General features: G+C 43.4%; 3 protein-coding genes across 6 annotated transcripts; 1 reads left to right on the forward strand and 2 right to left on the reverse strand.

Annotated features, from left to right (window-relative positions):
* Nucleotides 1–263: 263 nt before the first annotated feature.
* LOC26515182 (protein rhomboid) lies at nt 264–12884 on the reverse strand. Of its 2 annotated transcripts, XM_032454729.2 has the most exons (8): nt 12797–12884; nt 11529–11814; nt 11377–11469; nt 11284–11307; nt 11049–11225; nt 1613–1843; nt 1138–1549; nt 264–1076 (listed from the first exon to the last, which is right to left on the reverse strand). In XM_032454729.2, exons 2-8 carry the CDS (start codon nt 11697–11699, stop codon nt 727–729), a joined length of 1458 nt encoding a protein of 485 aa, XP_032310620.1. In that variant the 5' UTR covers nt 11700–11814; nt 12797–12884; the 3' UTR covers nt 264–726. The 2 variants fall into 2 exon arrangements, with proteins under 2 accessions (XP_032310620.1, XP_014765706.1); XM_014910220.3 differs by lacking the exons at nt 11049–11225; nt 11284–11307; nt 11377–11469; nt 11529–11814; nt 12797–12884 and adding an exon at nt 3249–3418.
* LOC6507397 (dynein light chain roadblock-type 1) lies at nt 1948–2774 on the forward strand. Its single transcript, XM_001956058.4, has one exon. It carries the CDS (start codon nt 2063–2065, stop codon nt 2375–2377), a length of 315 nt encoding a protein of 104 aa, XP_001956094.1. The 5' UTR covers nt 1948–2062; the 3' UTR covers nt 2378–2774.
* A 320-nt stretch (nt 12885–13204) lies between the features above and the next one.
* LOC6507659 (protein zer-1 homolog) lies at nt 13205–17445 on the reverse strand. 3 transcript variants are annotated; one of them, XM_032454728.2, is made up of 9 exons: nt 17122–17445; nt 16252–17066; nt 16069–16193; nt 15835–16006; nt 15616–15777; nt 15390–15551; nt 15095–15244; nt 14771–15016; nt 13205–14699 (listed from the first exon to the last, which is right to left on the reverse strand). In XM_032454728.2, exons 1-9 carry the CDS (start codon nt 17420–17422, stop codon nt 14538–14540), a joined length of 2295 nt encoding a protein of 764 aa, XP_032310619.1. In that variant the 5' UTR covers nt 17423–17445; the 3' UTR covers nt 13205–14537. The 3 variants fall into 3 exon arrangements, with proteins under 3 accessions (XP_032310619.1, XP_014765393.1, XP_032310618.1); XM_014909907.3 differs by having other exon boundaries at nt 15065–15244; XM_032454727.2 differs by having other exon boundaries at nt 14771–15244.
* Nucleotides 17446–17530: the final 85 nt, after the last annotated feature.

A 17530-nucleotide genomic window follows, 5' to 3' on the forward strand; every position in this document is an offset into this window, starting at 1 on the left:
CAATTAAGTTTCAAATATCATTTATTTTCATATTTTCTTTAAACACTAATTGTGTAAATACAAAATGTGTATAATCCTATTGGTGCTGGATCTTAATTGAATATCTAAAGCTGGCAGTGATGCTATACGCTCGGCTATATCAAATTGAAACCGATTTTATCGCCATTTTTGTTATATTTATTCAGTTGTGGACTTGAGGTAGGTTTATCTCAAATATAAGGCCTGTGAATTTTAAATTAAAAAAATAAACTGCATTGCAAATATCGGTTTCCATATAGCCCTTCGAAGCGTACGTATATTATTTCGTATTTTACAGCGTCTTGTAGTTTTATTCTTAGATCCTATAAAGTCTTATGGTTCAGCATTCAATATTATATGCTTATCCACTTGGAAAATGTTGTTATCCTTGAGCATTATGTTACACCTAATCAGTTCGATTTGTTGTAAATATTCTCGCACAATTCTTATTGCTTATACATAGCTAGCAAACAAAACAAAATTATTTACGCCAAATTACACGTAAGCATTTTAAAGATATTTCTATATACCTGATCAGATACAGATACAGAGCTAACAAAACAATAAACGGGAAACTTAAACGACGTCCGAAAACAATAAAAATTCAACGGAACGCAATGAACAAAAATTCAAGAAAATTAATTAAAGACAAAGCTAATAAACTAATAATGTTGTTCCAGATATTAGTACAAATCCGCCGGGGATGTCTTACACCTGAAAATCGTTGAAATATGTCGCTGTAACCCGAATTTTTTCCACACGAGTGTTCAACAGGGCGAATCCATTAATGATATTGAAGGCAATGGCGAACACCACTAGTGCTGAGTATGTTCCCAGGGCGATCCACCAGAGCAGCTGCTCATGCAGCTTCTGTTCGAAGCTCTTGAGTACCAGTAGCCCGATCGTCAGCCCAGCTATTGCTCCAGCCAGATGCGCCACAAATGAGACTGCTGCCGGTCCTTCAGTCTGATCGATGGATGGAAATTCACTCGACGACCCGAGGGGCAGATCTTCACCAGCATAGCGCGAATAAATGGCGAACCCAAAGTCAAAGGAAACTGTAAGGATGAAGAGTAAGTATTTCGTATAAATTAGAAGTAAATTCCTATTAGAACCTACCGAAAATCAAAATGTGCAGCAATCTTATCACGCCATAACGCATCTGGTGATAGTTAAGCAAGACATTCGCCAGATGAGCGGCCAGCAAGGCATAAACGCCACCACTGGCTCCCACCAGGAAGACCTCCGGATCAAAAATGCTGGTGCCCAGACTCCCCGCCAGCACTCCTGAGAAGTAGATGCAGGCAATCCTCGTGGAGCCATGGACCATTTCCAGCGGCAGGCCAAATACCAACTGAACGGCAACATTGAAGCCGAGGTGGAGCCATCCGGCGTGTAGCACCATGTAGAACAAGAAGCGCCAGATCTCATGGCGCTTATCGGGACGGTATATGAACATGGAGTCCGATGGAATGGGCCCCCTTGGAGCGGCCTCACCAGTGGCCATCGTGTGGTAGACAAAAAATCCGAGCTAAAAAAGCAAAACATTTTCAATAAAAAAATTATTTCAAAAAGATATAGTTTCTGAACCCACCTCCACTATTGTGACGAGGATTATGAAGAATGGCGGCGGAAAGCAAGTGTAGCGATCGGCATAATACTTGCGATCCCGCTCCTCGGGCAGGATCTCCATGGCCACGGCATGGACCATTTTCCGGAAGAGTGGCGGTTCGTGGAGCACCAATTGAAAATCGTTCTCGGAGCAGACTTCTCTATCCCGATGGTGTACGGCGCATTTGAAGCTCCGCGTCCGCTTGCCGCTCATCTGGAAAAAGAATGGAGTATTATTATGAGATTGTACTTTATTTTAATCCTAATAGAGTAGGCCTGAGCTTAAAACTCGAACCAAAGTGTCAACCTGTTTGGGGAACATACTTCAGAGCCGCATCAACTCCGTCAGGACACGGATCGGAAATTTTAATCGACTATTATATTATTTGTACAATTTTAAATTTAGTTTTTGTAATTTTTACATTTTGTCACGATGTCGAAGATCTATCTCAAGGCCATGGAGGAGGTGGTGCAGCGCAATATGGAGAACACGAACCGTATTATGGAACAGGCCCAAGGATACGTGGTCTCTGAGAACGTTACCGATACTCTGCTCCACACATCCTTTGATCTGACCACCGCCCAGGGAATTGTGAAGCACATGCATGCCAGTTTTTTGAGGCTGGCCCAGAGTGGAGTTCGCGACATCGATCCCGAGGATAGCTTGTGCTTCCTGCGCGTGCGCACCCGAAAATTTGAGTTTCTAGTTGCTCCCGAACAATATTTTACAGTGACCGCAGTGCTTTAAGCCCATTGACCCGTCGAAGGGTTAATAGGGTTGTTGGCCGCAGGTGGCCACAATAAAATGGACATTACTGTACTCCCCCCTGAAACATATACAGTCACATCCACTACTCTTATACCAGGCGAGTGCTGTTCTGCTCGCCCCCTTCGTGGGAGTTATCGTTGGCAAATCGGCAGCATAAATCTCCAACTAACCCGAAAACTAAACGAGCCATAAAATTATGAACAGAATCTTTATGCGTGTGACTGGCGAAACTAAATGTTTATTATGTAATTAAGATGTTAGCAAAGATGCCATCCAAGCAAAGTCCGCACATAAAACAGAAGCAGCAGCCGGAGCAGCAGCACTAGCACCAACAATAACAACATGTAAAATAAAGCGGGCTTAAAAAAAAAGCAGACGAAAATCCGCAAAAAGCGGAAAATGTGTATTGTGTTTAATTAACAAAAGCCGGGGACAGGGATTTGTGGGGAAAAAGAATCCAAATGAAGCCTACACGCAATTAAAATGCACGATTACGATTGCGAAAGAAAAAGGCCACAAATTAAGCTTGACACGGCCGCAGGCACAAAATAGTTACTTCCGCCAGTCGGGGCTAGTTAGTGCCAGTAATTATTAAATTTTATTTTAATTGATAAATTTCCTTCCAGACTGGAAGCTACAGCTGTCCCGCTTCCAAGCACGTTTTAGGTTTCTACTTCCCAAGCTAACGGAATTATGAAGAATGAATTAAACGTTAAATGATCAAATAAAACATTTTATCAATGAATATTTATATAGGATTTGTATTATACTTATTTAATAATAGCTAGCCACTAAAGCCTTTTAAAATTCATTGATAAATACATCATTTCCAATCCAATTGATGACTTACGCGGTGAAATCCGAACTGAGAAAAATTTTCTCTTTCATAAGATCGATAAGATAGTCATTTTCATTATCCAATTTATAACAATTAACAATAAACACTTAAGAAAACGAAAAACTATTTAACTGCTTTCCCGCCAGCGTGCGTAAGTTTCTTTTCCACTAATCCGCCATTGCACTCCAGTTCCAGGGTTGTCACTTAATTTGCATAATCAGTGTTGCACAACGGAATTTGGTGAAGATCAAAACATTGGCTGCCAATGGAGGAAGTAAACACACAATAAGATTTACTTCCGATTTCTGGACCCAATTCCGAGTATTAAACTGTTACAATTCGCAGACAAAGGGCGGAGAGAATCTGTGTTGTCAACAATGGGAACACCCAACACGCATTGTGGCCGGGTGACAAATCGCATTTTCCCATTTTTCGGCAAGATCAAGCGATCACAACAAAGTGCCAACAGGGCCGAAATGGGGGAAAATCGTATATTTCCCAACAAATAATTGCTTATCGTTTGTTTAGTGGACTCTGGCTGACTGCGTTGCCCAACGAGCTGCTCGGCTGCTGTGGCTGATAATGTCATTATCCTGGCTAAAGGGAAAGAATTCCGGATCGCCACATGACGTCACCAGGTAGTCGACTTCGATCCTGGTAACAGTGGAGGGCCCAAAAATAGTTACAACATTTATTTTAGAAACACTTCTCCTTGCCTCCAATAAAAAGAATAATGTTTGCTAAGAAATATGTGAAATGTAATCCTTCATAAACTACTTTTTTAAGAATTTTTCAATATCGAATATTATTCTTTAAAAAAAGTTAAAAGGTAACTATAATTTATAAATATGTGACCTGTTTTGTACCTTACACTTCATTCACCTTTTACAGGCCGACAAATTGAGGCAAAACATTTAACGCTGGGTCAGCGGACATGGCCAAACAGCCGAAAGGATCGGGGAGTGAGGAACGAGGAGGATGCCTGTAGGACGACGTTGGCGGCTCTCTCTAGGAGTAACAAAAAATTCCTTTGAAATGCGCCCGTTGCAGCAGCAACTCCACAAACACACACATTGCAATATGTATTTTCCCGTATTTTTTTGTTGCCGACCCTGTGGCTATGCGCAAAAAAGGACATCTCCTCCGGCGGTGGCTCCGGTGGCTCTATACCTCTATAATTGTATGGATATTTTGGGTGGCTGGCTGGCTCGCAGGATCAGGGCCGGGTGCTGGTGGCGGCAGACCATTGTGTGCTTTCTCTATTATGCATTGCGTATGACCTCGCCCGCCGTGTTGACATTTTTATTCCAAACAGTTGAGCAATATTTATAGACTGCCTGGATGGAGAGAGAGAGATGGTAGACCCATGGCTGCATATCCTGGCGACCATGTAAAACATCCTTGTGGCTTGAGGCTTATTAAATGTGCTATTTGATTAACATTGTTATATGGTCTCAGTCCCGGTTAATGGAAGAACAAAAGCGAATCTTTACACAAAGCACAATAGTTTCATATTAAAACACAGTTTCATATTCTTAAAATGTATATTTTGTAAATGTATAACAACCAATTAGTGAAAATAATTGGTAGTTAATTGGAATGTTAGCCAAATCTCATTAATTGGACAATTTAATTAAGGGTATTGAACTGAAAATAGACTTCTGATTACATTCCAGACTCATTTACTTTATTTTTCGTCACCAGCTGATTAAATGCCATATTTTTAGTGCCCACGAGCAAGCCAGTGACTCGAGACTTGTGTTTGCACAGAGGAAACACCTTGGAGCTTGTGCCTACAGCCAGGAGCCAATAAATTCATCGACACCGGCGTCGACTCCTGCCAGATCTTCTAATTGAATGACAATATTATGACGAGGCCTAATTCAATTTGCATTGCTTGGGAATCGCTGCAGGTGGAGCTTGCTTCTGGAACATTTGTTGAATCTTAAACAAACACGGCAATTACGTACGACGGATGCACTTGTCTGGCCAAAATGACTTCGGCCTGTAATTAGCCCGGGGACGAAAGGATGCGGGACGAGAGTTACCATTTTTTTTTTGTTCCTGTTTTTTTGGCCTTTGTCGGCCTTCTCGGGGGTCCCTGGCTAATTATCACATTTTTACTCATTAAATTCACATTTGCCGGCTTTTTCATTGTATCTTTTTTCTTGCTTCTGCAGGTCCTGCGTCCTGATCCCGCTGCCTAATTACAGGGTAATCAGGCTTTCAGCTACCGTTGACCCAGCCAATGATGATTGATTAAGGCCAATCAGAGAGAGTCGCCTGCAGCTTCTTGGGTTCAAAAGTTCCAAAAAAATTTAAAAAAAAAAACTACTAAGAGGAATCTTGCCCCCAATTTAGCCCGACTCATTTTAAGGGACATCTGCTCCTCCAGCGCGTGCCGAACAAAAGGCGAGGAAAGTGCAAACAGCAGCTGAAATGGATATGGAAAGCAGCCCGCAACAAAAAAAAAAAATAAGGAAAAAGCAAATCGAAAACTGATTTGGAGCGGAAGTTCGTTTGCACCTTTCTGCAGTTTCCTGTATTTGCCGCCGTCAGAACAATAAACACACATAAGAAGCCGTGGCTTCTACAATCGCAATCACAATCGCCGGAGTGTTCTATATAGTATGAGTACCTTGACTTGTCTTGGCCTTTGACGCCGTCTTTTGTACTAACAGAATTCAAATTGAGACGAAGATGGAGATGGAGGATGGAGGATGGAGATGGAAGTCACCGCCCGTTGGCTTTTGTTTGAGCTGCAAATCGTGAATTTCATATGGAGTAGATATTAAGGATATGCGTATGCACAGAGAAAAACAAAGGGTTTGCTCTATATTCTCTATAATATTTTCCATATAATATCAAGGATGTCTCTTTCAGATTTTATAAATAATTAAACAATTTCTTCATGTGTATGGTAAAGCAAAGGACAAGGATCTCTGGCAGCTGCTCCTTCAGAGCTCTCTTCTGTATTTGATTTGCGATTCGAGGCAGGCGGAAATGGAATGACACGCGAGGCACTCTGCCTTCCACTCACTTTGTTTGAGGATTGGCAAAAATGGTGCCTCCACGGCATCTGACACAAAAAACAAGGCAGCAAGGACCTATCCAGGATCCGCCGAAAGCGACTTCCACTTGAGTCCGTCGGTACTGCACGCATTGTTTGCTCTACGAGCTGTTCTTTGAGTCGAGGGGCGTGTGCTGTGGAAATCGGATATCGGATCGCTCGGAACAATCAAATAGAGCGGCAGCGAGTTTTCCAACCCACTGAGCAGTCGCAAATGGCTGGCAGGGAATCAGCTGCCACAACTAAACCGATGTGAGGTGCTATACTAGCTTCGCGCGTGTCCTAGGCTTTGGAGTGGTCAACTATATCGAGTATTCTGGTCGCCCCGCGTCTCATTAACACCGAGGGTCGCCGAGGGTTAATGATGCGCACCCCGTGCCTGGGCTTCCGCCTTTAACAACATCTCCATGGGCTCTCCGCCTCCACCTCTATACGCAATTACCCGAGGCACTTGAGCTTGAAGAGAAGTACGAGTAGGAGTATGTTGGAATATGCAGCAGTGGTTGATACATTGACCCCTGGCCCCTGGGGACAGTGGCTCGGGTTTTTATGGTGTCGTCGTAAATGTCAGGTGCGCGAGCACCCCATTTAAATTTATTCATCGTAATTAGTTGTCGCGTATGTAGCGAGCATAGTGAATAGCCTACGAAAACTAATTTGATTTCCACAACTACTAGAGGCCAAGGGCGTACCATATTCCTCATACATTCCGGATTATGCGGCGTATATCTTCCGCTGCCGTTGACTGCAAACACATACAAAATTCGATTTCCCGTTTCTCGTTTTGTAGATAAATTTTGTGGCACGGATTATACCAGCCATAAATGTATAAATGGGACACAAAACACACACACAACACACACCTCACCTGCAGGTGTGCCGGGGAAAACATGCAAAAACGATCATTGCAAGATATATGTTTGTTCCTATATGTGAGAACGCCGCAGGATGCCAGAACAGAAAGCATTGCTGCCACAATATTCTCGCCACTCGCTTATCGGCAAATTCCGTGACGATGGCAAAAATATTGCAACGCACATGGGAGTAGGGATGTGGAGGAGTAGAAGGAAAGGGTTCTGGTCCTGGTCCATTTCGGGTGCATGTCGTTATCCTTGCCCCGGATGCACAACAATCAAAATAAACGGCTGCCAAATTGACCATTGACCAAAACATCGTCAGCACCCAAACGAGGCACCCAAAAGGATGTGCAGGAGGAGGATAACCAGTGCTGGAGAAAGGATGTGGGTGTAGCAACAGGATAGGAGTAGGAGTGGGACGGGGGAGCACCATCTTTGACACTGTCACGTCCAGTTCGTTTCAAATTCACAAGTCAAAGTCATCACAGACAAAGTAATGTTTTCTGGTCAGCCAGGAAAAAAGGCGATTAAATGAATGGAAATGGAAGAACTTTAAGGAAAGTGTTAGGACATAGTCCTTAAAATTATACTTTAATCTTAGGCTTTGGACCAAATTGTTCTGTAACTCTATTGCTTTTCAATTTGAACTCAAATGCTACCTGTAATGGAGCATAATTGATACCCCACCTGGCTAGCTGGATAACTGGCCATCAGGAGTTAGTAACTACTGCTTTATAATTAACCAGAAATGTGTGTTCGCTCATATTAAAGCCCCCACTCCGATTTACGCGATATTATTGCAGAATAATGAAATCGCCAAGAGATTCCAATTCAATCTACGAGCCGCGTAGGCCATTTATGGATTGGCATTGATTTAATACCGCGTCGTAGAGATCGCCTCCAGGTTTTAAGCTGCCACTGGCACTGGCACTGGCACAGGCGTCCAAGTCGTCCCCCGAGTCCGAGGCGCAAGGCATTTTGCACCTACTTCGGGGCCTCACGGCTCCAAAGTCCGAATCTGATCTGATTCCGCCGCCTATCTGGCCTGAAGATCAGCGGCAACAGACGCCACCGCTCTGATGGATGGTAACAGAAGGCAGGTGATATGGGGAGAGAATCACGACACTTGAAGAAGTTCTTAAGTTTCTTAAGTTTACTTCTTTTCTTTTTAGTTTAGTTCTTTTAAAAAGTAAGTATCTCTGTTTTTTAGTTAATTTTTATGTTTTTTAAAGTATATCTCTTTTTTTTTTGCATATTTAATACGAATTACATTGATTTTTTGAGTGCAACTCCTCAATGTTTATTCAATAAACCCGATCTGAGATGCAGCACCAGGAACTCGTGGAGCTGGAGAAGCAGCTGGCTGGCTGGCTAGCTGGCATTCCTCCAAGAAGTGAAGCCACCGTTCTGCAGTTGGCCCATTCAGAAGAAGACAAGCCGCTGGAATTTCTTGGTGCGTGCTCGGCACAGGTTCAGCTGGTTGCCTTGCATTCGGTTGTGCAACCTGGAGCTGCAGCACTCGGCGTCTGCCAGCTGCGTCTCCTGATTATGATAATGGCAGCCGGACTGGATCGGGACAGAGCCCAGGACAGCACCAGTTGGGCTCTGCGCAATTGCTTTCGTTTATGATCGAATGATCGAATGCTTGGCAGATCCGTTGACTTTCTGATTAATGCAAGAATGCTCCTTGGCGGCGTTCCAGCTTTTTGCCCGATCCCAACGCCACCACCACTTCTCATCGGCTGCAATTAAAAGTGTCTACCCTCATCCAAAGGGTCACTGAAGCTCTACATCTAAGGCGAAGGCCAGGGAATGAAATTAATGAATGAATATGCCAAGGACTTTTAAGGAAGGAGCAGAACTTGATACTCAAGGGATTCAAGTGCAAGAAGGGATTCTGAAGGCGATTTCTGAAGTTGAGATAATAAGAAGTCCTATTATTACGATATAAATGATTTAAAGGACAATAAATATAAGTTATTTATAAATTAGAAAGTAAGATATAGGTTTAGAAACTATTTTAAATCGATAAGTCAAGGACTATATTCATATTTCTTAAATCTTACTTTTAAGAACTAAAATTTTTGATTTAAAAAATACCTAAATATTATATTAAACCCTATTTTTAAGGCTCCCATATTACATAAAATTATGTGATCCAACTATAAATTTCCCGGAAACCCCTTAAGATTGTCCAGAAATCCCGATAAGAGCATCTACAGTTCGCTCATGTCCAGAGAGACCCACACAGATTGATTCTTGACCGGCTGCCGCCGCCTGCTGTGTCTGAAAGCCAGAATCTGAACCCAAACCCGGCACCGGCACCGGGACCGGGACTGGGGCTCTGGCTCTGGTTTGGACTGGCCAGATGCAGTCGATCGAACCCCGATCCTATCGACGAAACAACAGTCGCCAGTCAGCCAGCCGGGCAGGTTAGCCTCGTGCCTGCAGTTGTCATAACGTTCAACACATTGCGCCCCTCGGTGGCGTCGTCGACGTCGTCGTCGGGTCCACCACCGGACCAGATCAACCAGATCAGAGGCTGGGCCTGCTGGAGAGTCTCTGCGCTGCCATAAAAGGATTTGTCACGTGCGAGCTTTTGTTAAAAAGGCAACAATCAGCGGCAGCCCTGCATTATGCATGGCGCATTGCCAGCATCGGACATCGTTCGCGGCATTCCACGCGAGTCCTGGTCCACAAGAAGATCATTGAAATTTATAATTAAGTGGAAATATGTTGTCTACATTGGCAACAAGGATCTCAGATGGCTGCCGGAGATATGAATTCCAAACCAACAACTAAGTGGAGGGAGGATGTGGAGTTAGAGCCTCAATCGGAACAACAAATGCATTAGCTGGCCAAACAAGGATCTAATAATGTCCTTGTGAAGGGAATTCATTGTGTAAAGAAATGCTAAAGGACATGCTCCCTCCACAATTACCGTTAGGCACACACACACCCCTACATATACAGATAAAGGACAAATACGAGGCATGTCCATGGACCTGGCTAATTCATGACTTTAAGGACACTTTGGCAAACAATCGAATTGCCAAGGCGAAGGAATATTCACTTTGGAATTGATTATGCATGAGTGTCCTAGGCCGCATCGTACCATATCCTGTGTATGTCCTTTGCGGTTTGTGTGCGTGCCAATCAACTTTGGGGAGAATCAATCAAAATGCAATAGGATTGGCAAGCAAAAAGGAAGCCCCCGAGAGCCTAGAGAGCTTCCCACGCAGAAGTCACTTTTCCGAAGGAAGCGGCTGCACTCAAGCTTAACTGCAAGTTAGCCAGGACAATCTTTTTTCGAAGCACATCGGAGCAAATAGGCCAGAACGAGGCTCCAGGTAACCAGGACAAACAATCAAATGTCCGCCGGGGCGTTGCCAAGGACCCAAAGGAACCGTTACCTTGCACCCGGAGAAAGGATTTGCAAAATTGGTCAAATTCCAGAGAGAATACAAAGGATGTGGATAAATTTAAGCAATCATCTTGAATATTTTCTCCCTTTTTTTTTTATCAAAAAAACGTTAATGGAAAGCTTAAAAAAATATTAAATATCCTTTTAAAATAAAATCCTTTTTTTCCTATGTAGCCGTAGGCATTTATTTGCCAAGCGCACTTTTTGCATTTGCCAAACAAGAGTGCGGCCGTGTGGCCAGGACGAAGCCTTGTCCTCCGGCTCCGGCTCCGTCTCCGTCTCTGTCTGTTTGAACACGAGCCTACACTTTGTCCGTGGTCCTGACCGAGTACTTTGCACCTGTGTTTGCACTTACATCGGGTTTCCTGCTGATGAGCAGCCCAGGAGGAGGAGAAGGTAAACACACATGGGTCCTGGGCCATTGACCAATGTCAAATGTAATTGCGGACAGGGCCACTTACCACATTCACAAAGTCCTGGAACGTCACGTAACCGGGTCCGGTGGGCAGTTGAGCCTTCTTGGCCCGCTCCAGCAGCAGTTCCCGCTTATTCATAGGCACTTGGGACAGGAACTCAGGCGACTTGAGAGCCACCAGGAATTCCGTAACTGAGATCTCGCCAAATCCTTCGGGATCGAACTGGGAAGGAATAATTAAATTATTCATTTATTAAGAACTTCTTTAGGGAATTACTTACCATATCAAAGAGAAGTTTCCATTTCTTAAAATATAAAAAAAAATAAAATAAAGTTATTAATTATATAAGTCTAAATTTTAAATAAAAACTTACATCTCTGAGCAACTCCCTTCGTAGTTCGGCCTCATCGAAGTCAGAGTTAAGGGAGGTGTGTTCCGTCTCATAGCCGGCATCATTGGTACATTGCTATAAGAATTTCCATTTAATATTTATATTCTCTAAAAAATAGTGTTAAGGATACTTACATATCGCATCTGGGTGTGCGAAATGGAGCCAATGGACGCCAGGGAGCCGGCTATGGTGGATATGTGCTCGATGTCCGCCAGCGTTTCTTGTTGACTACTACCGCCGGCGTTCTGCTGACTGGTCGGCAGTTCCAGGGCCCGTGAGCTTCCTCGCTCGGAGCCCGGCCACATTCTGTTGGTCCTGGCAATCCAGGATTATATTTCGATTTCTTATAAAAATTGTATTTTTTGATTGGTCTCTATAGGCAGTGGTTGTAGCTTAAATACAGTTAAGCTGTTGGGATATCTAAAAAAATAATATATTTATTATCAACAAGAATATATAATATATTTATTATTTTTTTTATTTTTTTTTTTTATTTAAGAGTATTTCTAAAATATAGTATGGAATTATAATCCTATGTTTAAATATCCCAAAAATCAGCCATTTAATATAAAATATTTAGGGAAACCCCCATGGGGGCCACTGCGGAAAGCTTTCAAAAGCTTTTACCCCAAAAAGCTCTTCTCATTGAAGTGTAACTTTGCCGCCATCGTATCTGCCACCGGTTTGGCCGAATGCGCTAAGTTCCCATGAGTACTTTTGTTCCCAAACAAAATCAGACAGTACCGGGTTCGATCCCCGCTAGAAGATTATAATTTTAGATTCTTATATTATTTGGCCCGTGACATTATTTGTTACAATTTGTCGCCTTTGGAATTGTTGCACGAGTTCGCGGGCCCAGAAAGATAATTCCGGTTAATCATAGGCTAAATCCCGGTAATCAATACCTTAGTCTATTTCATGCCCGGCAAACATATTTCTATTTTTATTTCTCAGTGCTTTGATGCCCTTTGTTTTGCTCGCCCTTCTCTCATATAATGCCAAGGCAACCCCCTTTTCTTTTATTTTTCCTTCATTGATAAGGAGAGGTTATTGATCCGCCGGGATGGCTGGCTGGCAAGTTTCCTTGTTGATGTTATTCCGGTTTATATTTGATTTTTTATTTTTTTTTGGGAACTGCGCAGAATCCGGATGGCAAACTATTGTTTTGTATGTTTCATTGCCGGAACTGGGTATTTGTTTTGATGTTTGTTGATTAAAAGAAGGCAATCAATGCCAAATTGATTAAATTGAATTGAATGGCTCCGGCTATTGAATGAAATTTGCTTTCTATGATTTGGCAAAAAATTATTGCATGATTGCCCCCGAGGGGGTTGTATTTTATTGTTTTTTTCACAACTTAACGGCTTTTTGAACTTATTTTTTATAGTTTTCTGTGTTTTACCGTTTTGTTTTCACCCACAACGCACAATAACGGCAATTGCACTTTTCACTTTCCAGGCGGCAACAACAAACATCGAACTTTCCACCGGGCGGCAAAATGACAACTGACGGAGAGGCGAAAGCTGTCAACTGGCCACGAGAGGAGAGAGCGCCGTTGAGTGGGTGGGAAACACTGGCAAGGGTTGCAAGCAAGACCATCAAAGTTTCCTTTATTATTGTTCCATTGGGGATGCATGCAGGAGGACATGCGGGACCAAGTTCCCACGGCACATGCGCCCTGGCCGGAAGCATTTTCAACCCGTTGGCATTTCAGCTCTCCTTCAAGAACAGGCACTCCTTCTACCACCCCGTCCTCCCAGTGACGCAACCTCCCGGCCATCGACTACCGCAATTTCAGTTACCAACACGGTTACAGTGATGCAGCTTTATTGAAATGTACACATACCACATACAAATGGAAAAAAAGACGAGGGAATAGCTCTCCCAACCACACTCTACACTCTGCTACAAGGATTTCAATCCAAAAGTTATAGAAATTATGACTTTAATAAATTTTAACTGAAAAAAAAACATAAATTTAGTTTTTTGTTTGTTTATTTATATTTTAAAAATCTATAAAACTCTCTTTTCTAAAACAAAATCGTAAAATTTCAAAAACAAAACTATTAAGTTTTTCAACTTTTTTCTTCAATCTTTTTGAAATCGATATGTATTTTATATATTTAACATAATATTAAATTCTAAATTTTCCTTTAAAATAAAATTGAAAATAAAATTTCTATCCAGTAAATAGTTTTAAAAATGTTTACTCAAGTACCAGAGTGCCAGAGCATGTATGGGGGAAGAGTATTCCTGAATAAGGATAATTTTGATAACGAAATTGTAAGACACAGGTGTGATGTCGCTTACGAATCAAAATTGTATATATGTATACACAATATAAGGAAACTAATGATAACATACAATGTTATAAATATAATTAATGCCAAGCGGAGAACTCTAATAACTGATACACGCAATTATTTACATTTTCTTACGTTCTAGTCTAGGGTTCTAGTTTATATAGCTAGATTATATAGATTGAATCTCCACGAACTTGGATCGATTACGGATGATGCGGATGCGGATGCGGATACGGATACGGATGAGGCTAGAGTCAAATCGGAGAAAAAAAACAAAACAGGAGTTTCGGGTTTTAATAAAAAAAATGAACACAAATCTAGGAACAGATCAGATATACATATTCTTCTATATATGTAGCTAAAGAAAGAACACTCGACCCGGGAATTGAATTCTTAAGTTTTCTTTAATCTGGAGAGCTCTATTGCTAGCCTTACTCGTTTCTCCTGTCTTTTGGTTTATCCTCCTCTACCGGTTTTTAACAATATTTACACTTTCGACTGCCTAATAGATCGCTTTCTTGCCACATGTGATGCATCATACATACATATACATTAATATATATATAGTCTAGAAATAATGTATATTATTGAATATATCCTGTTCGCTTCTCTTAAGGTTTTTGCATTTTCTTAAATCTCTCGCGTAGCTTAAGTTTCATCATTCATTCGGTGCCTCTTGAGGGGAAACGAGGAAGGAAAGAGTAGTTTGAGATTGAAGAATCTCCTGAACAACATAACACTTGCACTTTGCCTTTGAAACAATGGGGAAACAATGGAAGCTAAGAAGAAAAACATTACAACAAATTAGGCTATCGTGCATCCCATATTCCTGTCGTTGCCTTAGCCCTCGATCATCCGCTCTGATCCAGAGTCGCACTGTTCAATCACTAGGCGGGCGATGCGCTTGATCTCCGAGTACGGACTCTCGTGTTCGATCAGCTCGTTCAGGATCTGGATGCCGTTCTCCTGTTCCACCAGCTGGCAATATTTCTCCGGATACACCTTAGTAAGAGGCATGCAAAGAAATAGGAAATAAAATAGGCCCTTAGATGACTTAACTTTAGATCACTCACTTGGGTTAGATTAGCGAGGGCCCAGACCGCCCAGTGCTGGCATTCGGGAGTCTCATAGCAGCGCACCAAGCTAAGGATCGGCTCAAAGCTGCGGTAATTGATGTTCCGCTCACTCTTGAGGTTCCAGCGCTGGATGGCGGCCACCATTCGATCCAGCACATGCTCCCGTGAGGGCGTTTTAATGGTCCAGGCGTCGGCTCCATCGGAGGCGATGTGCGCCAAGACCCCAGCCGCATTGTAGCTGACCTGGAAGCGCAGGTTAGCATAGTTAGGATGTATCTCCCTATTGCGCACCATCGAACACAAGCTAGCAGTAGCACCCACCTCGATGCCGTCGCTCAATGAGTCCAGCAGTCGGGCGAATACCTCTATAAACTCTTGGGTCATCAGCTTGGGTCGCAGCCACTTCACTTCGGCCACGTTGCCGAGCAGGCCCATCATATTCCGCAGCAGCTCCTCTCGATCGGGGAAGGTCTGCCAATAAAGAAATATATATTTTAAATTCAAATGTTTAGGTAATATTGGTATTCCCTTAGCTTCGATCCAAATGATATTTCCGTTTAAGAAGAAAATGTATTACAGTTTATCTTGACTCTTTTTTCCCATTACTTGCACTCACATGTAAACACTTGAGGAAATACTCCATGCCGCGTCCATCGAGGAATCTCTTACAATTAATAGCAGTCTCATCGGTTACGTTCCACATGGTGGACCACGCCACTTCCATAACATCATCAAACACGGATCGGGTCAAGCGATCCTTGATAAGTGTCAGCATTGTCTAAAACACAGTATAAAAATTAAAATTATAAAGATTCGAATTAATTTTTTGAGAAATAACTTACACTCACTACGCCCAGCTCTCCCAGGAAGAGTTTCTGTCGTCCGTCCACCTGGCACGCTAGTGTGTTTAGCAGATAGATGGCAATACGTTGGACGAATCCCTCCTGTTCCGTTTTAGAGACGCCATGCAGCAGGATCTTAATGAGACGCTCGTATTCAAAGAGCTGCAAAGAGTACTCCATTATTTCTTATTCGATTTGTTAGATATTCTAATAATTTACCACATCGATGGGCATATGGAACTGAGTCAGGGTGAGATAACCATTCCGGAGCATGGTGTCGTCCGAGAGATGCATTTCCATGCCATTGAGGAGCGTTCGAATGATGTGGTTGCGAAGCAGAGTTCCAAATTTAGAGCGTTCCCTACCCTTGACTATGTAGAATAGAGTGGCACTATAAGAAAAGAATATCCAATTGGACTACACTGATTAGACTCCACATAGATGACCACCAACCTGCCGGAGATCTGCATGTGCTTGAACTTGAGATGCCGATCCATCGCAGAGAGCACCACATCCAGAGCCGTGTGTATATCCTTGCAGTTTTCAAATCGGAAAAGATGGTACAGATCGTTCAGTACCTGATGATGAGAGAAATGTGAGAAGTCATCTTCAAAGTACACCTCTGATCAAGCTTACCCTTGTCAATAGCACTGGTCTGTCGTGATAATATCGTGCTGCTGTAAGTATCTGCTGTTCGTTGGCATCTCCGGCCACCTCGAGAGCCGGGATGTCATGCCTCTTGCAGGCCCAGTGGGCCGTGTGATACAGTCCAAGGAACTGGAGCGGCCTTTGGGTGCGGGATGCTAGTCCCGGTATGTCGGTGAGTGCAAATTGCTGCTCCATCTTGGTGCTAAGTTGTGTGCTGCTAGCACTCGTAGACTCCTTGGTGGCCACCCCGTTGCCAGCTAAATTCGTACCGGATATATCCAGGTGTGTCAGGTGGCGCAGGTTGTCCATTAGCATCTCCAAGGTTTGATCTGGCAGGTCGTAGGTGCCCTGGCCATTGCCCGAACTAGATATGGAGATGTCCAGGGTGCAGAGGCGTCTCAGACAGCAGATGGCATGCAGCTGATTGGCTATGGGCCAGACATTGAACAGGATGAGGGTGTGCAGATTGGGCAGGGACACCAATGCCTCTAAACTAAAATTAGCAAGCACGCAGGAGGTTAGATCCAGATGACCCAGATCGTGCAGATGGGCGAACTGAAGCCGGTGGTGCATCACCACGCCGTTCAGCACTAACCGCCGCAGGTGGGGACAGGTGAGCTGAAAGTCCACCGGTTCCTTCTCATTGGGTTCCGCATACTGGAGCAGGTGAGAGCTGATGCCCAGCTCCAAGGAGCGCAGACTGTCGCCGTAGTGGGCTAATAAGTGGTGTGATCCCACGGTGATCATGTCGCAGTACCACATGGACAGAGAGAAGAGCTTGTGCCTCATCAGGGTCTCAAGACCTGAAAGATAACAACTCTATTATTTGATCTTTTTAGTCCCAAGAGGTATACTTACCCACGCTGCTGAGTGTACTGTTTCGCAGATTGACGATCTTCAGGGAGGTGCGCTGTGTGTCCTCGAAGAGGCGGATGACACTGTCGTCGAGCGGACGATTGAAACGCTGGTAGTTCTCCAGGAAACCGTCACATATCTCGTTGGGCAGGACGATGCCCGAGTTGAGGATGCGCTGGCCATCTGGCCTGTGGTTGCTTATGATGTCTAGGTTGTTGCAGAGCTTCTGGTAGGCGATCTCCTTGAGGGTCAGTGGCTCCTCATCCAGCGAACCGTCCTCCATAAGCCGCACCTTGCAGCTCATCCTGGGACTGCAGATTTTTAGTGGTATTTTAAAGGTCTATACTCCTATTGTCTACAACGAGAATGTAAACAGAATGATTAGTTACAAATCATAGTTAAAAAAGGGGGG

This window comes from Drosophila ananassae, chromosome 2R (genome assembly GCF_017639315.1).
Source record: "Drosophila ananassae strain 14024-0371.13 chromosome 2R, ASM1763931v2, whole genome shotgun sequence".
Lineage (NCBI taxonomy): Eukaryota > Metazoa > Arthropoda > Insecta > Diptera > Drosophilidae > Drosophila > Drosophila ananassae.

Coding starts and splice junctions, on each gene's coding strand:
- LOC26515182 (XM_032454729.2), bottom strand. CDS start 11,699: ATGTGGCCGGGCTCCGAGCGAGGAAGCTCACGGGCCCTGGAACTGCCG. Junction 11,470..11,528: donor CGCACACCCAGATGCGATAT/GTAAGTATCCTT, acceptor AAATTCTTATAG/CAATGTACCAATGATGCCGG. Junction 11,226..11,283: donor GGAAACTTCTCTTTGATATG/GTAAGTAATTCC, acceptor ATTCCTTCCCAG/TTCGATCCCGAAGGATTTGG.
- LOC6507397 (XM_001956058.4), top strand. CDS start 2,063: ATGTCGAAGATCTATCTCAAGGCCATGGAGGAGGTGGTGCAGCGCAAT.
- LOC6507659 (XM_032454727.2), bottom strand. CDS start 17,422: ATGAGCTGCAAGGTGCGGCTTATGGAGGACGGTTCGCTGGATGAGGAG. Junction 16,194..16,251: donor GACCAGTGCTATTGACAAGG/GTAAGCTTGATC, acceptor TCTCATCATCAG/GTACTGAACGATCTGTACCA. Junction 15,245..15,389: donor ATTTCCTCAAGTGTTTACAT/GTGAGTGCAAGT, acceptor CTTTATTGGCAG/ACCTTCCCCGATCGAGAGGA.